At 41.0% G+C, this 24,116-nt stretch overlaps 2 protein-coding genes across 4 annotated transcripts in view; one reads left to right on the forward strand and one right to left on the reverse strand.

Moving 5' to 3' along the window:
• The window catches only part of smyd1b (SET and MYND domain containing 1b), a 432,389-nt gene that overhangs the window by 173,973 nt on the left and 234,300 nt on the right, over positions 1–24,116 (reverse strand). The gene's annotated exons all lie outside the window — the stretch shown is intronic.
• fbxl17 (F-box and leucine-rich repeat protein 17) overlaps positions 1–24,116 on the forward strand; it is a 226,453-nt gene that overhangs the window by 83,021 nt on the left and 119,316 nt on the right. For both annotated transcript variants that reach the window (XM_082553440.1, XM_082553439.1), the window contains exon 8: positions 1,835–1,965. In XM_082553440.1, the coding sequence (XP_082409566.1) occupies positions 1,835–1,965 (131 nt within the window). The remainder of the gene's footprint in view (positions 1–1,834; positions 1,966–24,116) is intronic.

Consider the following 24,116-nt stretch of genomic DNA (forward strand, 5'->3'; position numbering starts at 1 on the left):
AAACTGTTTCTATTGGTCGTAGTAAAAAAAATTACATTTAGCAGACATAAGCAGTTTTGAAGATTTGGAGAACAAATACTGCTTTTGATGCTGGGGCTTTTAAAATTTACTTCAAGCTTATTAGTCATACATACTGAATGCAAATAGCTGTCTGTGTGTGAGTAAAAGCGTCTGCTGTGGATGGTAATGATTTTGTGTGAGTGTGTGTCTGTTGTGGTGAATATTTGGGGTGTTGGTCACTTAGCCCTACATCAAGGTTCGAAGTATGCTGAGCAGATTTGTGTTCCCACATGAGTAAACCAAGTAGAGACACACAGACAAGACAGATGGACATACGCACGCGAACACACACTGGCACGCACGCCCCGATCAGCGCCATCCTGAATGAATAATTTAGCCCTTCGATCCAACGCCGGCCACAGGGGCACATGACAGTTTTTGTGTAAATGTGGGTTTGTGTGTTTCTGTGTGCTGTCTTTGTGAACATCTATGATAAACCACATAGTTTGGGGTTTTCCCCCTTTCATTACTTACTGTTGTTTATCATGTCAGTTCAGCTGTCCCTGATGGTTACTGCCACATCCTTGACCTACCTTTGCACACACAAGCCGTCTAATGTTTATTTCATTTGTATATCTAAGCATATTTTCATAGGTGAGGATATGATGGGGGGAAAAAAAATCGTTTCATGTTTATTTCATGCCTAAGCAGATCTTTTTATCACAAGAGGTGTGGATCCAATTTTCTCTGAGAAGTGACAGAAAAGCCAGAGGCTACAGAAGAACAGAGAAACGGAGCGGTTCGACAGAAGTAAAGGTTTTGAAAGCCTCCTTTATTACTTTCAGCGCTGCGCAGCATCCTTAGCGTGTTTGTTTGCACTCAGTGTGCACGTCTGATTCTCGGTATGTGGGGAAAGGGGAGAGCGTTTACATGTGTGCTTACTTCACGCAGCGAGCCGTGGTTATCCATTCCCCCCATGTGACTTCATGCTGGTAGGTATATGTCATGCCTATGGAGCCGACAATAGGGCTCACTGATCTTAACGGCAAGTGTAAGCTTGTTTTCTCTTTAGCCTCGGCCGTGACATTTACCTCTACGCCTCCCTGGCGGCTGGTTGGAACATCATACCTCTGTTATCTTGCATCCCCGATGTGTGCATGAGTTTGAGTGTGTACATGTGCACCTGTGCCTTAAACACATTTGGGTATGTATGAGAGAAAGTACACCTGGAAAAGCCTTTGGTAATTTCAACGTGCAGGCACGCTTGTTGAATAGTATTTCAATTTGGGTTTGTAAGAGGGTGTGAGGAAGTAAAGATTTTGCTTGGAGGATTAATCTAAACCCCCTCTTATAAGGTATTCAGATCGGAAAGTGGGATTATTGAAAGTCGGAGAGATAAAAGGAAGAAGGAAAGTGAATGCTCATATTGGCTCAAAACCCCCTCACACCAGGCATACGGCACAGAATTGTAAACAGTAACCACAAGCAATTTCATAGCATTTATCTGCCTGGTTAGATTTTGTTTTGTGTTCCTGCTGGGTGTTTTTTCCCAGTTTTTCCTTTTCTTTTTTTTTTGGATTACGTGGCAAAATACAAGTTTACTCAGTATATAGAGATACAACTTCTTCATTTCTTTGGAATATAACAAAACCGTGTATGTAATTTAGCACAGCTTGCATATCGCACATGCTTTTCTTTAGGAATTTCTTTCTGACTTTTTGGAAGTTGGATTGAAATATTTTGCTCTTTGTCTGCTCTGATCAGCTCCCCGTCTGCTTTGTTCAGCATCATTTTTCCAAATCCTGAAAACGGTTTTGTGTGTTGCCTCTTGCAGCTGCGTAACTTGAGCGTCCTGGATCTGCGACACATCTCGGAGCTCAACAACGAGACGGTGATGGAAGTGGTGAGGAAATGTCGCAACCTCAGCTCTCTCAACCTTTGCCTGAACTGGAGCATCAACGACAGGTATGTCTTTAATGTGCTTTCTGAGTCAGCATGGACCATCTTGGTGCATGCTGACGGCCAAGTCTGCAACACAAACTTTGGGTGGGGAAAAAATAGGAGCAGAAATTTTGTTGCAGTTAATGAGTTCAAAAATGGATTTATTATCCAAAAGTGGTGTCAAACGTCCAATTTGTGCCAATACTCACATAAAAAGTCCAACAAAAAAGGTTCAGTTGCTCTGCCCCCTCCCACTAAATTATTTGACTAATGGCTTATTAGGGCCTTTAAAAAAATGATTTAAAAAATGCGGTCTTTTTATGGGGATTTGGCTTTTTGTCATAAAAGGAAAGTAAATGTCATGTCTGGAATCATAAGAAAAATTGCGATTACGCATTTGATAAGCAGTAAATTTGGAGGGTTTTATTGACTTATTAGTTTTATGAGATCACTTTTTCCTTTTTCTTGTGCATTCATTCAGTTATGTGTGCATACTTGTACAACTATGCACACATAGGAAATGAATGACTTGCGAATTAAAAACAAGTTAAAAGAGCAACAAAAACTTTTCCTTTTTTATTTCTTGCTATTTCCTGCTCTCATCCTTTTCTTTCCCCATTTCTTTTTTTCCCCCACTCAAATGTGAGACAGGGCTTGTACTGTATGTGACAACGAGAGTAAACCATCTCCTTTTTTATTTATTAGCTTGTGTTTTATTCATACGTTTCTATTTTAATCTATTGATCTACAAGGGTTCTCTGCAGACTGTACTCCCACTCTGTCTTAGGAGTGTGAGCACAATATTGAATGCACCACGATGCGTAGCAACAATGGAGGCTGGCGAGCATGCGTGCGCATGTGTGTGTATGTGCACGTGTGAAATCGCTCTTGAATTATTGAGTTTACAGCAGACGTGTGGTAGGAAAGTTATGGTAATACTTAGCTACCTTCATCGATTGAAAATCGTGGAATTTGGTGGGATCCTTATAGGAGCGCATTGTGCTACCAACTTTTTTTCCTTTTCAAACGCACATTTGTGCACACAGAGGTTCAGCCTCAAGCGATTCAAAACTGCAATGATTGCATATTGATATTTACTGCATTGGTCCAGAGGCTGAAGGACTGAAGGTGTGTGTGTGTGTGTGTGTGTGTGTGTGTGTGTGTGTGTGTGTGTGTGTGTGTGTGTGTGTGCTTGACTGGATTTGTCTGAATCACCTGTGGGAATATTGGAATTTAAAATGGTGTGTGTGTGTGTGTGTGTGTGTGTGTGTGTGTGTGTGCTTGACCGGATTTGTCTGAATCACCTGTGGGAATATTGGAATTTAAAATGGTGTGTGTGTGCGTGTGTTTGGCAGTCTGTGTGGGAGATAAAACTAGGTTGTTCTGTATGTGTGTGTGGCAGCATACAGTAGGTGTGCTGTTGACTTATGAATGAAGCAGAGATGGTGGGGAGTGACAGGCTGAGGTGGGCCATTAGTGGCGTAGGAATCCTACATGCTTGCTGCCTTGACGCTGCTCTGCTTCCTCACCTCTTATTCCCTTTGCTGTTTTATGCATGAGTCTTTACGAATCTCGTGATGTAGCTGAGTGTTAGAAGAGAAGTAAGTAAGTGAGTAAAATGTTGTGAGCCATTTTCAGGCAGAATTAAGAATCTTGCTGCTTTGCTTTGATTAAGAATTTTTTTTTTTTAAAAATGCCTAAATTTCTGCTCAGCAACAGATTTTCCTTTTTTATATATTACCAAAGCCTTAATATTCAAATGTGACAGAAATTTTATTTCCTGTGTTGTGACTAAAATTAGCGCTGTGACTCAATAAGAACTTTAATCAGTAACTAGAGTATGAATTAGATAGCAGGTAGATAGATGGACAAGATGGACACACACTCTCAGCAAACAAGCCTGGCAGGAAATCAGAGACTAGACTGTGGCTTTATGATATCTTACAGCTGCAGACAGACTGCCAGTCCCAAGGTCATCAGGCCATCTGGGTTACTGCTGTTGGAGAAGCCAATACATACTTCCACACACAGGTTTCTGACTTGTTGTCACAGTGAAGATCAAACTGTCTTAACCCTCTCTGACGTAAGTGCTCCTAGGGTACAGCTAGGTCAGCTTGTGCCTGTGTGTGTGGTTCAAACTGATGACAGTGTGCTGTGCACAGGTAAACAGGCAGAGGAAATGACCCCTTATTTCCAGGCTCAATTTGCCCCCAACAAGAGGCCATTGGGGAGATGGAGCTCAGTAGGAGGTAAAACACTCCAGTCTTTTCCCCCCCCTTTTCTTCTCCTCCTCGTTTCCTCTTTTTCTTGTTTTTCGTCTTAAGAAATATAAAAAAAATATATGAAAAAACCCCCGTGTCATCTTGCTTCCACCATTGTCCTCAATAATAGCGGAAAAACTGCCTCCCCGTGTACAAAGGCGAGATATGATGACCAAATATAGACTTCCCATCGTCACAGTCCGATGGGCAGATTGCGACAGTGGGACGCCTATTTTTTGGTCACTGTCATTTCTTGGGGAGAGAGGATGTGATGTTCTGCAGGTGGGCAGTGTTGGCCCTATTATTTCTCTGTATCCTCTTCCAGCGATGATAGGAGAACAAAGTGGGATTGTGTTTTTCAAATGTCACAGCGTTTGAAAATGGGGAGCGAGTCATGATCAAAGCCGAATGGCAGAGCAAATGGCAGCGCTCACTTTTTAGATCCAAGTTGAGAACAGTGTCAAAGTTAAACGGTTTTTCTTTATTCTCTGGTGCTTGGTGCGTGGTGAATTTGTGATTTTTTTTTTATTTTTTTTGTTACCACTGTGTGTTGTTGTTTGTGTCTGTGTGCGGAGATTCTTTTTTATCTGAAATCTTTCTTTCCTGCTGTCGTGATTTTTATAGTATAGTGTTTTTGTGTTTGTAAATATGGCTTTTATCATAGTGCAGTTTTTCTGCTAAGGCATGATGACATGAAAGATGAGATTAAAAAAGATCTACATGATGTCACGCTTTAGGACTTTCTGTGTGTGTGCGAGTGGCAGTGTGTTGTAGTGACGTTTGTGGTACAGAGTTTTCAGTGGTTCTGGTAACAAAAAAAAGTAGAGTCATCCAGTGTTCAGCTAACATTAACTGGACACAAGGCCTGTGTTGACATTCAGATTTATGTGCAACCCCGGCTGTGTCCGTCTGCTTTTGTGTGTGCATGTGAGCAAGCTCTGGTCAGCTGGCCTGTAGTCTTTGCTGAAAGCAGATGCGTGGAGTAAGTGAGTCATTTATTTTATGAGATCTGTATTGTTGGAAGTTGGGCATTTCCCAAAAGCCTGGGCGTTCTTTCCCTCCATTTCTTTCCCTTTATTCATCTCAGTCTTTCTGCCAGCTTCATTTAAACAGGGGAATCAATATTCATCCATTCCTTCTTCGCTTTGTTACTCGAGGCCAACATTCTCAGCACATCTCCGTCACTTCTGAGCATCACAAATCACAGCCCAAATTGGCTGTTCTACATTATTTTTTACCCTCTTTCGCAGAAATCAAACTAGATAAGAGACGACTGGGGGCCCTCTCTGACTTTCAGGAGCCTGTAAAGCAGGAAGTAATTGGAAACCCATTCTCCCAGAAACACGCCTCTTTTAAAACTTTTTAGGGTTTGGGGGTGTTTGCACTGAAGCCCCATTTCAAATAGCCTTCGTCGCAGCCACCTGGCAGTGATCACAAATGAGTTAAACCCTCCCCAATCCAGATGATGACATGATACATCAGTGTGATCAATGATGTGTTAAATGGAAATTGGCTGCTCTGCTTTGCTTGGTCACAGTGAAGGAAATGAGGGCCTGTGCTAGTTGAAGTTCTCCAAGTTTCATTTAAGGATGCTGTAAAAGGCCAGTGTGGGAATACATGGAAAAAACATCTACCTGAAGATGTAGCATATAACGAGAACAGGGATTTAACCTAGTAGGCTGGACAATGAAGCCTGCATGGAAGTGCGAAGTTCTCCAGTGGCTGCTTGAGGCTTACTCCAAAAGTATGGCTTCCAAATCCCTAAAGATGCGTTAAAATATGTTAAAATGCTCGACATCAACCAGAAAACCAATATTTCTTCAGTCTGGTACATAAAAGGATTGTAAAAAAGGATGTATTTATCTGTTCTTGATTTGATTTTGATATTATCAATGATAATAATAATAAAAATACGCGTTCAGAAATCAGTGTGAAATGTGATGGTGTTGATGGTGATCTCCGTGTTTTAAATACAGTCTGTGATCAGTGCTCTATAATGTTTACATTCAGCTTAAGTTACTTATTAACAAAAGGAGGCAAGCCTGCACTTATAGAGGCGGTAGTTGAGAATAAAAATAATGATAAAATACCACAATTGTAAATAAAGTCATAGTGGAGCGTTGTGTTTGGCCACTATCTGTTTGTTTCTGTTGAGCACTGTTCAACCCTATTTTTAGAAAGTGGGAATGATGGTTAAATACTTGTCTTGATTTATGATACTTCTTTCGGCATACATATACATACACATAGCTGTTGCAAGTAGAAGAAAAGGTCTTTTTTTTAAATTAAAAATGTTTTGTAAGTCATGATTTTCTTTTTGCTCAATAACAGTGATTTCAATTTTATTTATTTGCTAACTTGTATGTTAGGTATATTGACTACACAGCAACCCTAATTTGGATGAGTGGCAGAAAATGGAAGGATAGATTCATGTATGGAGAACAGGCTGTTGAGAAGTTTTGGAAGAAATCCCCTGATTTCATCTTACTCCAACTTATCTTACCTGTTACTGAAATCGGCCATAAAGAAATCAGGAAGCTGTGGAAAAGCTCTAAAAATCCTAAAACAAGAGGCGATTTGAAGTGTCTGGATCAACTGGATCGTGCATAGGTTTCCTCTACCTTTGGAAGCTTCTTAAATGCCAAGGAAAATGTCAGCAGAGCCCAAACCAACGACTGACAGACATTTGTCCTTGTCTTGTTTTTCCACCACCTGTCTCTCCAGATTTGAGGAGAGGTGCTGAAGGGCCTTCAGTGTCCTTGCCGCTTCTCTCATTCTGCGTCTGTATTTTTACGCATGTAAAACAAGAAACCTTCTTTCCTTTGTTGTTATCATTTTTTTCGTCAGTCTAGAACTCAGGGGCAGACTCTCCGCTGTATTTGCATGATTTGTAAATTAAAAAGCCAGGCCCTTTTTTTTATTTGCTTGGACCTGCCATGTTGAAGCAGATTGGCTGTCAGTGGAGATCAGAGTCCTGCTTAGCAGAGTGAATACACAAGGAGAGCTAGTATTGCCCTGTTGTCAGACATGATGGGAAGAAAAGGTGCGGGTAAAACCAACGAGCTGTAATGGAGACAGAGGGATTAGGCACGGCAGAAGCACTTGTACGCATGTAGCATATTTTCATTTCTCTCTCACTTATGCCTTTCATCTCAAATTCTTACTCTCTTTGCTCTGTCTCTTTTTCACACTTCAGCTCCCCTTCAGTTGTCTTTTTGTGTTTCTTCTTCTGTCTTTTTCCTTCTCTCTCGCTCTCTCTCTTTCTGTCATGTGCACAAATACCGAGGCGATTATTTCTGGCAGGTTGGGTGTGAAAGTGCGCTATGATAAACATGCTGCCGTGGTTATTAATTTTGAGTAATGGCAGTGTCAAACTCCAATGCCTTGATAAGTATCGGAGATGGAGAAACATTTGTGGCGCGGCGCAGAGACACAATGAAGGCAAGCAGCTGGAGCTTATAGACTACAGCAGCATGAGAGCCGCTGTTGTATTCAGGCACAGATCCGAGATTAACAGCTTCCTGCACCTCTCTGCATACGTTCTGAAAAGTCAGACCTTTGACTGACTAAAATATATACTGTAAAATTAGTTAAATATATTCTAGCGCTTGCGTCTGATCTTCCTAGCGGATGATGCCAGGTCCTCCTGCTACTCCAGGCTCTTTGGTGCAATTGAAATGAAGTTATTTCTGGATGCCATGAGATTTAATTGGCGATACGCCACTAGACAGCTGCTGAATGTTAGGGTCCTTGAGTAATCTTTGACTTTTATCATGCTTTTAAATAAAGTAACCTTGATTGGACTTTGCACAGGTCACAGTGGCGAGTAACATGTTGCTGAAAAGTGAGAACCACATCACTGTTTCTCAACTACTAAGAACACAACAAAACATGCTCAGTGTTGCTACAGTCAGACATTGAAAACAGTGTTTGCTGACCGAGGCACGAACTTAAACCGTTTAGTTAGTCTTTGAAATGCTTGCTTGGAAGGTGGTGACCTTGTCTGCGACCACTTGTGGTCAGTTGCTCTCTTCAGAACAGTTTTGGCGGATTAAGATGGCAACAAAATGAGTCGGCCTGCTGTCAGTTTGTGGTTTAATCGGGTCAAGTTGGTACTTACGTACTATCTGTTTGTGATAATATAGTCATTAACTTTAATAAATTAGCAAAAATGGCCAGTCCATTGCCATCTACATATACAGAAAATCACGTTAAATACTCATTTGAAACATTTATTCCTCCACAAATAGTAACATAGTTGCTACAGGACGGCAGTTTGACTTCAAAGTGACACAGGTGTCCCGCAGCTTTGCTTTTATATACGAATATAACCAGAACACAACCAGTTAAGAGCCATTTAAGTCGAATCCCCAATTGTAAAGAAGCACGTCACAGGTTGACTCACACAGGTTAATTGCAATCTAATGACAGTCATTTATTTGCAAAGCACTGCCAATTTGTCTTAGAGCGATTGCAATCAGTCTAAGTTTGCAATGGTTTGGAGACAGTTTGCCACCTACCGGGCAACCTGTGCAGTCACCTAGCGCTCAAAACTAGACAAGCATAATAAATGCATAATAAATCAGTATCAAACACTTTGTTAACTTATGAGTTAAGTCATGCAATTCTGACATTTTAGCCATGATGTAAGACAATCTTTCAAGGTCCAAAAATTCTTGGGGCTTTGTAAGCTCATTAGATGTTAAGTACCGCATTTGAGTGCCGGGTTATAGTGTTGCATTAAATTCTAAACAGCAATTTATGTTGGCAGCGTTTAATTTACCTTCCATCCAAATGTAATCATTACATGGGGAAACCCTGCATCACACAGCTGTTCAACCACATTAGACACAGTCCTCGAAGTGCTATTATCTCACAAAATGAGTCACAAGCCCGACACAGAAATCCAGCTAAAATCCATGCTAACCAAATTGCTGATCCATGACAATAACATTTTTGGTTCCATTTTGACCAGTACCTTTCACCAGTAATTAAATTTTTTGTTAACGTATAGGCTCCCTTTTGTCGAGCAGAGGCATTTTTTTGATTAATGTAACCTCTTACCAGTCTGGGAAATAAGAGGAAAGGACAATAGAACACAAAATATCAATTTCATTCAATACCTAATTTTGCGCTGATGTAAAATGTATGTAGATTGAGCGTCTTCCAACAGATGGTTGCCTTGTAGTGATCTTTGCTCATTTGATTTTCTCTCTGATCTTATTTTGTCTTGTTTGCAATGTTGATCTAATTTTTATGCCTTTATCCAGCTCCCTAGTTCTTATGATTTATGTGGGTTTTTTGAAATTCCCATATTATTTCCATGCTGAAGGTTAAATTTCTGTTTTCATATGTGGGATCAGTTCATGTTTGGAATATGTAATCTCATAAAATGATAAATCGAAACAGGGTTTTCTTATGGTTTTTCACACTGAATGAATTTCAGGCAGTTTGTTTGAATGGGATTTTTTTTACAGTACTTTTCTCGCTTGCTCCAACTCACTTATTTATTTATTTCTGTGGAATTGTTATTCCATCTTCAAAACAGTGCCTCCCCACATGGCTGTCTGGTTTTTTTTTTGCATATGCATGGAAACTTTGGTCTGTGCCCAGACCATTGTGGCAGTTTCTGTATGCATATTTGTAGATGCCTCCCTGTGAATGAGTGCTTAACCACTTTTGGCCTTAGGGCTCACTGTCTGACTCTGCAGCAGACAGCATCTCTGTTTCTCCTCCGCAGAGAGCTGTGTGTGTTCATTCAGCTGCTGGATGTGTGGGTCATGTAAAAGTGACTTGAGTCACTCACAATCAGTGCATCGGCCGCGCAAGTACGTAACGTAATCGCACAGAAATGTTCTTATGAAGTGCTCCGCTGGCTGGGAAACAAAACGGTTGGTAACACTTCCACCGTGGAAATGCGTGGCCATCAGCACTTTATGGGGTCTCACTGAAGGAGATGACATACTCGGTTAGAACAGGGGCACGGTGATGCAAATGAAAGGTAGTGGTGCTGAAGTGAGTCTGAAAAAGTTCACGCAGAAATAGAAAGTTCATACTGTGTATAATTCCCTTTTTTTGGCAAGTAGAGTAGGTGGTTTGTGTTTGTGGAGGCTTTTGCAGTTGGGATTTCTTTGCACAAGTTGAGGTTTTTGTGGTGATGTTTGGCTTACAGGTGGTACGCAGCAGGGGGTGTGGCTTATTATAGTCATCCATACTGTGGGGTCAGAAAGCAGCCAGTATAATCTAAATGGTAAAGAGACCGCGGGGCTCTGCTGTCCTTGTTTCACCATGTTTGAGACCTGGCATTTGGCCTCTGTTTGAGGACCAAAGCTGCAATTTTCTCTGCCTTCCTCTGTTCTCTGCGGCTTCTGAAAGGCTGGGTCAGATGAATAAAACAAAAGCCATATTCAAAATGATTCTTTTGTATGCCCATCCCTTTATGCCTTATTTTTTTTTATCATCAAATGAGCACATGTCCTCATTCCCTCGATCCATCCCACCAGCGCTTTCTGTTATATTGCTCTATTCTTTCCGTGTGTAGCTGCGCTCCTTCCCTTCTTTCCTTCCTTTCCTCACTTCCCTTCTTTTACTCCCCACAGCATTCCCCCATTCCCTCTGCCTTACACTCATTTGTGTGAACGCCTTCTTCTTACCCACAGCACATCCTCTGCCACATAAATGAGAGCAGGGAGAGCAAAGGGGAGAGCATGATGCAGGGCCCAAGGAGCAGGGTTTAATGAAGCCAGCCTAAATGAATTTAGTGCTTTCCACTGAGCCGCTCTGTCCCATGTGGCGGACTAGCACCTCAGCCACTGTGTCAAAGACCCCCCTCAGCTCTGCTACCTGTTTGTCTGACACCTTTGTAATTAGCCGCCACTATTGAGGAGAGTAATTACGTATTAGAGCCATGTTCTATTAGGGGAGTCTCAAAAGTGAACATTTTTATGCAAATGTACGGAATCAGGCCCAGATTAAGAAAATTACTCAGGGTTTTGAGTGTCGGAGAAAAAGAGGGGAGGCCATTTTCCACCAAAGACCATGAAAAGAAATTGTGAGTATCGCAGCATACTAAATGGATGAAGGGGACTGTGCGTCTGTTCTGATTTGTTTGGTGGGATATCTGTGTGTGTGTCTTAGTCTCTGGGGGTAAAAGGTTTTTGCTGCGTGGCTGATTTACTATTTCCAATTGGTATTTTAAACAGTGCTCCGTGATGGGACTTGAATAAAAAAAGTAAATTGGAGTTATTAACTGCTATTGTTGCTCACCTGTTTTGTGTTAGAAGCTCCTGGGGACAAATACAGTGCTGATTGTTATTCCTCTTCTCTCGTTTGGTATGCATGTGCTTAAGCATAGCCTCTGGAAAGCCTGCCTAAGCCAGCAGCATGCTCGCGCACTGGAAAAAAACCTGCTTTGGCTTGCACCAGCTATTTGTAGCATGTAAGTCTTTTTGCTTAGCAACAACAACATAATTTCAAAGTAATGTTTAAAACTAAATTGGGTCAGGCTATTAGATATTATGCAATGTTACAAAAGACAGAACAATTTGGCCTCATTAAATCCTAGCCCTGCAAGCATAACCCAAAATAATGGGCAGTTGTTGAGTTTAGTGCATTTATGTTTAATAGACTTAATCGGCCAGTTTCCTTGTTTTTTTTTGTTTTTTTGGAACCAAGTAGTGAGGAGGTAAGCACAGCGTATTGCTCTAATTATAAATGGTTGTTATAAGGAACCCCCTCCTTCTCCAGCAGTGGACATTTTGGGGAAGTCTGCTTATCAAAAGGGAAAGACACACATGTGCGCCTTGTCTATCAGCCATCTCCTGTCGGGTTGTTGAAGTGTTGAGAATCATTTATTCTGGCAGTTAGCATTAATAACACTCTCTTTTTGAGCTCCTCGCCCAAGACAACCATAAGTCTTGTCTTGTTTTACAGATTTTCACGCTGCTTCATTTCTGCAGTAAAGACATCAAGAAACTTTTCAGCAGTCGTGAATTTATTTCCCCTGCGGTTGCGAAATCCTTTACACACAAGCCTTCCAAAATTCCCCCAGATTAGATTCACTAACAAATCACTTCTACAGCTGAAAAAAAAGGAAAATAAAAACACTGAAAAGAAAGCGAGCAACTGTTTTACCTTTCACCCAGATGTATAATTAACAGTTAATGTTAATTGATTAAATCATTAATAGCTAAATAGTTCTATGTGAACAGTTAACTCTGATTCATTGCTGTTATATGCTCTTATAGTCCCCACACCACTTTAATTCATACTGGACATATATATATATACTTTTTGTATTTGTTTCCTCTCTCTCTGTCAGTCTGTCTACTGTATAAATATCCACAGTGATGTGCATTCAACCCTTCCTAAAAGCCTCAAGTCATTCATTTAGTTCTGCTAGATGCCAGTAAAAGTTTTTGATGAACAAGATCTAAGATATAAAAGTCATAAAATTTCGATAGGTGATCCTGTGGATTCACAGTGGCAGCTGTTTGTGCATGTTCTCTCAGACTCGTACTCTTAGTTAGTCCACTTTTAGCGCATTTTGACCAAAGTGTTGGTTGGCTGTTGGCTCTCCATCACTCTGCACTCTCGGTCTGACTTGACTCAGTATAACTGAAAACTACTTTTAGCTGAGGTATAATGACTTCTGATGCAAAAAACTTCAAAGTCTAAGCTGCACTTCCCCGAGTCCCCAGAAAAACACTGGCTATGTTTGAAGTGGACAGATGAACAGTTAATGGGATAAGTGACGATCAAACTTACATGTTGTGTAGTCAGTTCGTTTGGTTAAACAACAGTAATTGCCCTCATTAACTCATTCTGCAGCTTGTTTTGTTATAGTCATATCTCCACTGGTTTCCCCGCTATTTTAAAACTAGGCTTCATCTCATGAAGACTTGGTACATAATGTGTTCTGATGAATGTCGGATATATATGTAAAATTTGTGCAAATGTGCATGCATCTGATCAGCACGTGGCCCGACCAACTGAGGACTTTGCAAATAGAAAAGCTGAAACTGCTCAAACTCATCTCCCCTTTCGATCAGTCAGGGTTAACCTGGCCCAGCCATGACATATGGCTTGTCTGGTTTGATCAGGCCGTCAACTTCTGAACCTCAAATTTAATGTTCAGCTGGAGTAGAACGGTGCATAAACACCCTCCAGATACCAGACCCAAAAACTGTGGGAAAGCTGCTTTCTAATTTCGGTAGTAACGAGTTTGAAAGTTGCCTTTGCTGTCATTTAGTAAAACTCAAGCTGTACAGTATGTTTGTGTGTGTTTGCAGCTGTTTATTTTCTCGTTTTCTTGTGTTACTGACAAATGTTTTCTGGGGTCTTGCAGAGATGATTTTGAGGCCAGTATTTCTGCTTTCTGATCAGTCTGTGGGTAACCACTAGACTTAGTTTGTGCACTTTCTAGTATCAAATGTTCATGTTTCTTTGCTAAGGCCAACGGGAACTGACCTACTGACTTCAAAATAATTTGTCTTTTGTGTTTCCTTACTGAAAGTTCCAATCACAAGGTCAGAGATGAGATGCCATCCCGGCAGTAGAAAGAGATTTGTTTTGTTTCCAAAGGTCAAAGCCGGGTCTTTCTTGCTATTCTGTAGAGACTGTGGCCTGGTAATAGAGTCTTTAAACACTGTCCTGCACTTTTAATGAATATTCTGCAGTTATTGTTTGCATCTATAGTTTCAGGTGTTCACCCTCAAGTTGATATTTAACAAATCTCGAGCGATAAGCATCTTTCACGTTTAAACGTTTACTTTGTTGGACTTGAAGAGGTTTTGGGCTTATCTGATGGTCAGCTCTTATAGCGTGCTAAAGCTCCTGTGTTTTTTCTTTTTTCGCTGCCGAAATTCTGCTTCCATTACCTACTAAGCCTTTGTCAGATTGCAGGGCTGTGAAGCGGTCCCCTATCACCACCGGTAACAGTGGTTTCCAAGTCCCAGTCTATTCAGCTCACGCCACCACCCTTCAGGGACTGGTAATAACTATTTGCTCAGGCTTATACATTCTCGCCCCCTGACTTACTTTTTCTCTCCATGTTTTCTTCCTTCTCTTCATTCATCCTGCTCTGTTCACTGGATCCATATTTCCTTTCCTTTTCTTCCAACCCGTTTTCTCTTCCTCACTTCTCCTTCCCACCTTCTCCAGTGACATCTTTCCTTTCATCTAAGCAACCAGTATTTAAACTCTCCTCTGCTCCAGGGTCTTGTCATATTCCCTAGAAGCCAAACACTATTAAAAGAGGTCTATAGACCCTGTAGCAAGTGTGTGTGTGTGTGTGTGTGTGTGTGTGTGTGTGTGTGTGTGTATTTTTGCAGCAACTGTAATTTTTTTGGCCGGTTTTCTTAGTGTGAAAGCTCAACTTTGTGGTAATAAGTGTATGTATCCACATTGGTGTATCTCTCTTTTTGATCCTACGAATCTTCAATAAGATTGTGAACTCTGGTGGGAAATCTATTGGCAGCAGATTCGGAAGATTACGGAAATTCTGCCTTGTGGGAGGCAGTAAAAAGTGGTTGTGGTGGGGAGTAAGAGGGGCTGGAAGAGCTTGCCATAACCCTGAGAGAGTAAAAATATGAATAGAGTGTGGTGTCGATGACCTTGTGGAATGAGGTTTTGTGTCCCTTGCTCGCTTTGGTTAGCCAAATGGGAAAACAGTTCAAGTGTTTGCTGAAATGCACACACACTATTACAAATACCCAGATGCTGTACAACCAAAAGTAGAAAGAAATGCACTCTGTCTGCGCTTCTTGTGCACATGGTTCAATTTATATAAATACGCACATTCTCAAAAGGCCTGCCCAACTTTACTGTCAGAGAGATGAAATTTACTCTGGAAGTAAAACACATAGTGTCAGTCTGGAAGTTTATGAAGTGAAGATTGACTAGTTTAGGAGTTTTATCGTCATAATCTATTGAGTCGTGCTTGTCTTCTCGATAGATTGAATGCAAAATATTATTTTCCTGGAGTCCAATATTGTCTTGGTTTGGCTTGTTTTGCTTTTTGGTGCTTTCAGAAACTAAAAGATTAAAACAAACTCTGTATAAACAGACAGTTTGACGCACAGCCAAAGCTTTAGTTAAAGCTAGAGTGACAACACGTTTTTGACAATGTTTAAAAAAAAAAAAAAATCCATAGTAACCTTTAGGCATATTGTAATTAGTTGGTGAGAAAGGGAACTAGATTCCCGGGTGTCCTCTGGGCTTCCAGAGTGTGAATGGAAATTTAAGCCAATCACAGGCCAGAGCTGGTGGCCATCCAAAAAGTCTGGATAAGAAGTAAGATGCAGCGGTGCAATGGGTCAGAAAATGTAATTTCACCTCAAAGAACAGGGTTCAGATCTGTTGTAAAGCCAAAGTCTAGCATGTCTAAAGCAGGTGTGTGTGTGTGTGTGTGTGTGTGTGTGTGTGTGTGTGTGTGTGTGTGTGTTCATGCTTGCTTTTTGGGAGGGGCTGAGAATACAGATGGGAGAGCTGTAGGAGCAGGGTAGTAGATTAGAATAAATTTTTTTAATTATTATTCTTTAAATTTCTGTTTTGTTTTTTTAATTTTATTTTTTCTTTCTTAGATTTCTGAATTCTGCTGTTTTAACTTCTTTGCATACTTCATGTAACAAACACGCTTGAGCTAAATGTAGCTAATTTGTGACTGATACATCGTGAAATACTTTCGATTATCAGATATCTTCATGACTTGCCTGGACCAGATGTCTATTTAGAGAGACAGAAACCGAGAGAGAAAGACCTGTTTCATTAGCAGATTGAGAGAGCTATAATGTGATGGCTGGTTGAGATGGCTACTTAAATGTGATAGGCCATTAGCTATTCATTCCTTCTCCACTATTAATGCAAGGTATGGAAAATGCAATCATGCAAATCACTCTTCGATCAGAGCTTTTCATGGAGGATTAAATGCTGACTGCATGGAGGGGAGGGTGTGTTAAGAATGGGCAGAGGATAAGTCTTCCATTCTCCAATTTCTCTCCGATTTCTAATCTCATAGCTGTCTTTTTTCTTACTCATCTGTTACTACCACTTCTTTTTAATTTAAGGTTGTTATGATTTATGGGTGATATTGGGAAAGAGACTTGACGGTGGAGTTTTGAGAAGCCTTTTTCTTCTTTGATTCTCACCTTCAGATTTCAGCTATTTTACTTACAATTTCAGGTATTTAGGCTACTAAAGGAGCAGTATGTAGTGAGTTATAGAATGGATTCAGTGTTTTATGTCATTTTCTTTATAACCAGTGATACTGAAGACCTTAGAATCCTTCTGAGCCTTATAAGCCCCGTAATATTTAATATCAACATCACGCCGTGATATGTATAATTTTATATATCTGAGACGTTTGACAGACAGCACTCTTAGCTTGGGTTTGTTTAGTTTTAATCATTTTTGTAGAGCAGAGCAAAATCTGTCGGGTATGATTTAAAAATTGGGAGTTTCATGCAGTTTAATGCTGCCCTCTTACAAATGTCAGGTTAAATTCTGCTGTAGTCTATCAGATTTGTTATTTGTCTAAAACACTTACTCAGATTGTCTTTTGGCCTGCATGATAAAACACAGTCAGCTAACTGATTTGAATGAAGTGGCGAGACAGAAGTGATCTGTTAAAAACATAAAGAAGGCAGCAACAAATACAATGCAGGGTCCTCTGAGGGTTTAAAAAGAAAACTCCAAACAAACCATGAAACCAGGATCATTGTAAGACAGCGTGTCAAAATACTCCACTAGCCAATCTACGCAGTGATTGATGCATTGATCTGGCTCTGCTTCTTAGATCATCTTTCGCCTGAACTCCAGACAGTGTCAGAAGAATCAAGCCAGAACACAGCTGCCTTTTTCCATGTGTAGCACATAAACAGGAGGGTTCTCTGCAGACACATTCTCACCTCAGGAAATACTCTGTTTGATTTGGCTCTATGTGAATTCACCTGAATATTTCCTGCACGGTTCTCACATGGGCGCAGTCTGACGCCACACAAAACTTTGCACCAAGGAGCTGTAAGACTGCTCAGCGTCTGATCCAACGCAGTTGGACATTTGCATTCTCGCACACAGGTCCTCGGGGTAGTGTGGAGAAAGTCTCAGGGAACATGGCTATCGTCTCACCTGTATCATAATCAAAATGTTATGACCAACAGAGCTGTTTGCATAACCCAGGGTTTATGTAGGCTTGAATGTCTGTATTGCTTAGAATAGTGAATATATACTCACTGGCCACTTTGTTAGGCATACCTGTTCAAATGCTGGTTAATTCAAGTATCTATGTATGGCAGCAGCTTAATGCATTTAGGCGTGCTGTTCAAACTGAGCATTCGAACGTGTAAGAAATGTGATTTAGGCAACTTTGAATGCGGTGTCAGGCGGGCTGGTCTGAGTGCTTCAGAAATTGCTGATCTACTGTAGATCAGTAGAAAAAGAGAAAATATCCAGTGAGAGGCAGGTCTCTGGATATTTTTCAGAGAAAATTGGTGGGTGCTGCTGTTGGCGGCTAAGAACAGGAAACTGAGGCGACCAATGCGGATGATAGGGGCAGAATTTGGTGTAAACAACATGAAAGCATTGGTCTCCCTGCCTCGTATCAGGGGTTCAGTCTGGTGGTGTAATGGCGTGTGGGAATATTTTCTTGGCATACTTTGGCCCCCTTAGTACCAACTGTGTATAGTTTAAATGCCACAGCCCACCTGAGTGTTGTTGCCGACCATGCCAATTCCTTTATGACTTCAGTGTAAGCAAGATAACAAGCCATGCCACAAACATGAACACGACAATGAGTTCGCTGTGCTTCACAGTCACCAGATCCCAAGCCAGTAGAGCACCTGTTGGATGTGGTGGAACTTAAGAGAGATGTGTGATTTCGCTGTGCGGCAAAGAAATCTGCAGAATCACGTTTTTCCATGATCTTCTTGAATCTTGAAGGCGAAAGGGGGCGTAACCTGATTGGAGCAGGGATAGCTCAGTAGGTGGAGTGGTCGCCCCATGATCGGAAGGTCGGAGGTTTGCTACCCTGAGGTATCCGTCTCTACACACTGCTCCCCGGGCACTGGATTGGTAGCTGCCCACTGCCTCACTGAGTGAATGGTTAAATGCAGAGGACTACAAAATTTCCCCCATGTGGAACTATAAAGGGTTTAAAATAAATAAAAAATACTAGCAAAGTGTAACCAAAGAAAGTGGTCAGTGAGTCTATATCAGTTTTATTCTTTAAAAAACCTAACAAACAAAGTTAATAATCTTGGTAGTGGTTAAATGAAAGTACTGTATAGTAATGTTACTTTATTTTGTCTCCTAAAATGGAAAAAATACATGCTTTAATAATAATAAAAAAAAGAACAGCAGCAGAACTTATACATAACATTACAGTGTAAATGCACAATGCAATGATCTGCTTGTTTATACTTGATTAAATTAAAACGTTGCTGATAGCTTAATCTAACAATAGCATACTGCCCAAAATCTGCCTCTTAAACCTTGCACCGTTTTTGCACGAGTCCACTTCCTCTTTAATATACTGGGTGAGATATGGTTCTCCTTGGATAGTCACTTTGAGCAATTGAACCTGACAGTGAATTTCCCAAAAATACTTTTACAGCCTCTTGTAAAATACTTCATCAGGCCTCAAAATTCTTGATTAGCATATTCACCCCGGATAGGCTGCTGCGGTACACTTTAAATTAATAAGCCACTAACTGTACAACATTTCATGAGCAAAAGAGAGAGAGAGATGGCGAGACAGAGAGATGGATGCCTTCTGTGCCACCTTGTGAAATATGTAATACATCTTCATTTTAACGGGTGTTGTAAATGTCAGGCCACAGATATTCTCTTAATGAAAAGATCACTCTGTGTCCGAACGTTGACAAATGTATCTGGTTTGAGCTGAAAACTGAAGAGTCGTCTCCCAGTTCGGACGACTTGAAGCGTTAACAAACTCAAGCTGCCCTCTCCTCCTGTGCATCGAGTTGATCAGTTTCAGATTAAACCTTGCCGCATCATCTGCTGTCATGGTTGTCTTACTCACTTGTGTGGCCGGCGGTTAAATGTTGGGTGGTGATTAGCCTTATAGTCTGTAACTTCAGTAGCATAATCATGGACACAAATCCACAATTAAATCACTTAATCCGACATTAAATTGGCTTCAGATCAGGGCTGTGGCCCCAGAAACTTAATTGGGCTTTGAGCATGAAATAAGCTTCTTTCGTAAGATCCAAGGTTGACCATGAATAGTAAATTTCACTATTCTCCCTTGATTTTTTTTTTTAATGTGCTTTGTCAAAAAAGACATGGTTGCTAAGCAGCAGAGTTAGCAATAGTGAATATATTCAACCTCCCATCTGTACCAGGATCTGGAAAACAGACAGATGTTGCAGCACGGTTTGAGTCTGCACCCCTTTGTGCTGTAAGTGCTTTGGCTGACTCTGAAGTAAGGCAACATGCATTTCTGCAAGCATTCAGTGTGCTTCATTAATTTTGTTGGCTGTGTGACGTTTTTTTTTTTTTTTCCCTGTGTCGCTTTTAATTCTAGGAGGAAAAAAAGTAAAATCAAAGCTCATTTAATTCTTACAGAGTTGTTAATTTGCCTAATTGTGTGTGTTTTACTACTCGTGAGTGATAGATGAAAACCTAGTATGTCTAATTTCTATTATTAAAAAAAAATTGTATGTGAAGAAGATTTTTACAGTTCTCGGAAAATGATAGATGTCAAAAAATATCTACCGCGCCTCCTTCCTTTGTTTCCCTTCTCGTGTTTCAAAAACTTGCAGAAGTTTGAGCACATGGTGTGTTTCGTTCGCAGCCTGGAGCTGCTAATGTGGGCTGCTTCAAAGCTGTATCCAGCATGCAGGACTGTGATTGCAGAAAGGTTAGCATGGGTTTGAGGATTTGAAAAGTGCTAGATAGCGCAGGCTTCTGTCAGTTTGCCCTCAAGCCCGCCGGCAAAATTTTCCTTCTGCTCTTCGTCCCACGGTTTTATGCAAACTTACAACGATGTCACTGACATCAATTTACCCCTAAAAGCTGCACTGCACCGGGCTATTACAGAGCATTCGCTGTCTCACCACCTCCTCAGGGTAACCGAGAACAGGGAGAATATAAAGAATCAGCATATAGATACAGTTTTGTTTTTACGCCCCACTTTACAGCACACAGGTGCAATGCCTTTGTTATTATGTGCATCCAGACCAATTTACTTTATGGTTTTATACTCCACTGATCACCAACACAGTCTCTTCTTTTCCTTTACACACATTTCTTAATGTAACTTCATAACAGGCCTGCTCTCCACAGTGGGGGAAATTAACAGGATGTGAATAATAAATGAGATCTTAATTGATCAGGGTTCTGTCTAAACAGATTGTATAGTTGCGCCCTTGATATTCAGATGTTGAGTCAAATAAATCAGTGCATTCAAACTATGGGAAAGTTTGAGAAACAGATTCACTTTATTGAACTGTTTAGTTCGTGATTTTAGAAAAAGAAAGTTAGACAAAACTAGACTTAAAAAAATATAATCAATGATAACCATTCAATATATTGTAATTCAGTTGTCTGAGAAGGAACTAGGCTGTTGCACTCCCCCCTAGAGTCTATTTTCAGACTTCAGAAAGTCAGTGATAGGGGACTGTGACCAATCAATGTCTTTTTAGGTGAGCGATACACAATAATAATTTAAAGTAGTTTGAAAAAGTTCACATAACAGATAAATTGTGGCGGTGCACTAAGTACAGAGGGGCGTTTAATGAGGAGGAGACATTGCACCGAAAGAACCCTGAGTAAAAACAAACACGTTCTCTCCCTATTTATCCAATGTGGAAGATTTAAAGTGGGGGAAAAACAGATCATATTTTTATGGTGGAAAAAGAAATGCACAAAATGAGCAATTTAAAAAAAACAACAACAACCTGTAACTTGAGCCAAAGTGTCATTTTTTACTGTTTATGTCTCTGTTGAATCATACAAATAGTTGCCAGAATTGAATTTTGCTTTATCATGTGAACACAAAAATGTATTCCAGAAACTGGACATGTGACTGACAGAAAACAGGAAAAGCAACACATTTACTTGCACATTTTCTCAAGTGTGTCTGCTGAGTGGGTCCCACATAACTGAAGTGGGTAAACAAAATAGGAATAGCTGAATATGACCGCATCTAGGGACTCAGGTTTGTGACATCCTGTTTGTGTATTTCATAACCCCGGTCTGCACTGTTGTGGCAGGCTTCGTTTTATTGTCATTTTACGGTGCTCTAGTGTTGTTGTCGCCGTTATTATTTTTGGTGCCTAAGAGCTGGCCTGCATTAAAGCTGCTTTCAAGCATGTTCATCCATCACAGAAAGCGAGAGAGGCGGAGGGACGCAAAGGGAAAGAAACGGCAAGAGACGGAGAAGAGTGAGAGGATGGACAAATGCGGAGACTGCTAATGGCTTTATTGGAATGATACCAGTTATTAATTATGCTGCCCTCACTTAAAAAAGACAGATTTTAAAAAAAAAAGAGAGAGGGTGAGTTAAGGGAGGAGAGCAGCTGCAATCTGTAACATGCTGTCTCAACTAATAGCTAGAAGTCAGCTTTTACTGATCACTGGATGGCTCTTTCCTAATTGATGGGGATGTGTGTCAGTGTGCGTGTGTGTGTCTCCGTGCTGCTTGTGTGTTTCCTTGCCCTTCATTTCCGTTTTCGGAACGTGAATGTCTGTTTGTCTTCCAGTCGCGCGTGTGTGCTGTAAATCTAATCACTCCTAGTGTGTGGTAGCGTGAGTGGAAGGCTAATATTGTCCATGTCACCAGTCTTACCCAGGCATGTCAGGAGGACCTGTCCTTGTCCTCTTCCTCTCTTAACTCTGTCCATCTGTTCTTTATCCTCTGCAGGAGAGGTGTATTTCCTCTTCGACCAAACAACTTTTGACAAAGTCAGATATCAGGAAAGCCTGGCACTCGTTTTCTCTCGTTTCTTATATTTTTGCCCCTCATTGTATGTGGAGCTCTAAGGTAGCCCTTGAACGTTTTTGTTGGAGGAGGGCAGAGGATCAGGATTTCCCACCTCTTGCTTTACACTGAAGCTTTAAACACATACTGGCACCTGCCAACACACACAAAAAGTACAGATGTAATCCTCGCTAACTGATTTTATCATCTCTGAATCAACACCACCAGAACTAATTTCATAGCAGCCATTTCTCTCCGTGTGCTGAATTTATTTTACGACCCATATGCAATGCCAAACCGCTGTAAAGTGGTAAAAAATACACAGTATGACCGCTGATGATGTTTTTTCCCCCTCCTCCAGGTTTCCTTTAGTTAGCTGCTTTGGAAGCACTACAGGCCTTTGCACTAAGGCACTGAGGAGACAATGAGTGACCAGAGGGAATGGAATGATTATCATGTCTCCGGATATAGCTACTTTCACTCTGTGATTAACCTCTGGTGGTGTGTAGGGGTGTTTTACTAGGATGTGCTTGAGTGTGTGTATGCAGGTGATTGGACCCAGGGTGTAGATCTAATGGAGCCAAAGGGATGATTACATTGAAAAGGTCAGTTTTGTCTCCTGTTGCTGCAATTAAGACACTGGAGAAAGGGAGACGGGGGTACTGGATAAGTACTGCAGACAGAGAAAGAGGAGAGAAAAAATGAAGGGAATTAGCTACAGGTATGGCTGGGAGCGAAGGAGAGACGCGAGCATTAAGACAACATCGGTGTCTTGATGGAAGCGCATGTCAGGAAATGTTACTTCAGCTTCAGTGTGTGTAAGTGAGCTCGAATGAGAGTGTTTAATTTTGAGCACATCTGTGACCGTGTAGGTCCATTCATGCTGTTATACATTTGTACAAGTACTGTGTATCTGAATACAATATGTGTGTGTGTGTGTGTGTGTGTTTTAAAACTTTACAAATAGTGCTGGTATGTGAATGTGTAAACACACAAAAATACATGTTTTCTGGCTTTTCTTTGAAGTGATTACTTATTCACACATTGCGTTTTTAGATCCTAAATCTCGGCCTGTATGTGTTTTCGACAGGTTGGGCCTTAATGGTGTTGTCTGGATCATGCTTTTACTCATGCACGAGGAGAAACCAATGTTGTTTTGTACTTTAGCGCCTCTTTAGTGGTTTGAGACAGACTGTGTCAGGAGTGACACCACTCCACTGGAGATTACAACAGTTCGCCGTGTTTGGAGACAGGAAACTGATGCTTCAGTGACTAGAACAAGAATAAATTGGAGTAGATGGAAAGGAGTGTTGAACTTCAAACTACTGAGTTGCACTTCAAAAGCTCCCTCTTCACATCCTCTGCACAAAGTCATCTTTGACACGGTGTTTTGTCTGTGCATGAAGGATGTCCGAATTGGTTTCTCTTTGTCAAGGGTTGTTCTTGACTGGTTTTATGTTTAACGTTAACTACAAGGTTTGTGCTTTTTTGGGCCCGTCTGCCTTGCAGGACAACTTACAGGGGCTGAAAACTAATAAAAGTGTGAGAGCCTGGAATCCACATTGTTTGTTTGAAAATGAAATCCTTAAAACAGTTGGGATGCCAGGTTGGAGTCTAAGGTGCTGATTAAGCACTGCTAACTAAGATCTGCAGTCTAAATCTTTTACTGCCTTTCACGTTTCCTGTCAACTCTTGTCCAATAACAGCTCATAATAAAAGAGAAAAATGATGTGATATAAATAAAATGTTGGCAGCGGTGTTACACCACACTATTAGCTGTACTTAACAGGGTCAGCTGGGATGAACTCCAGCTTGAGATGGGATCTGCGTTTTGGAGAATAGACTTGAGAGGCAGGCTACATCCTGGAGAGGCGTCCGGTTGATTACAGGCCACACACACTTTATATAGAAACCCAAATTTCTTGCTGTGAGGCATCAGGCTCGACCCCAACACCACTGTGGACAATACTGCAGAG

The sequence above is a fragment of the Aulonocara stuartgranti genome (assembly GCF_965226115.1).
Source record: "Aulonocara stuartgranti genome assembly, chromosome: 12".
Taxonomy (NCBI): domain Eukaryota; kingdom Metazoa; phylum Chordata; class Actinopteri; order Cichliformes; family Cichlidae; genus Aulonocara; species Aulonocara stuartgranti.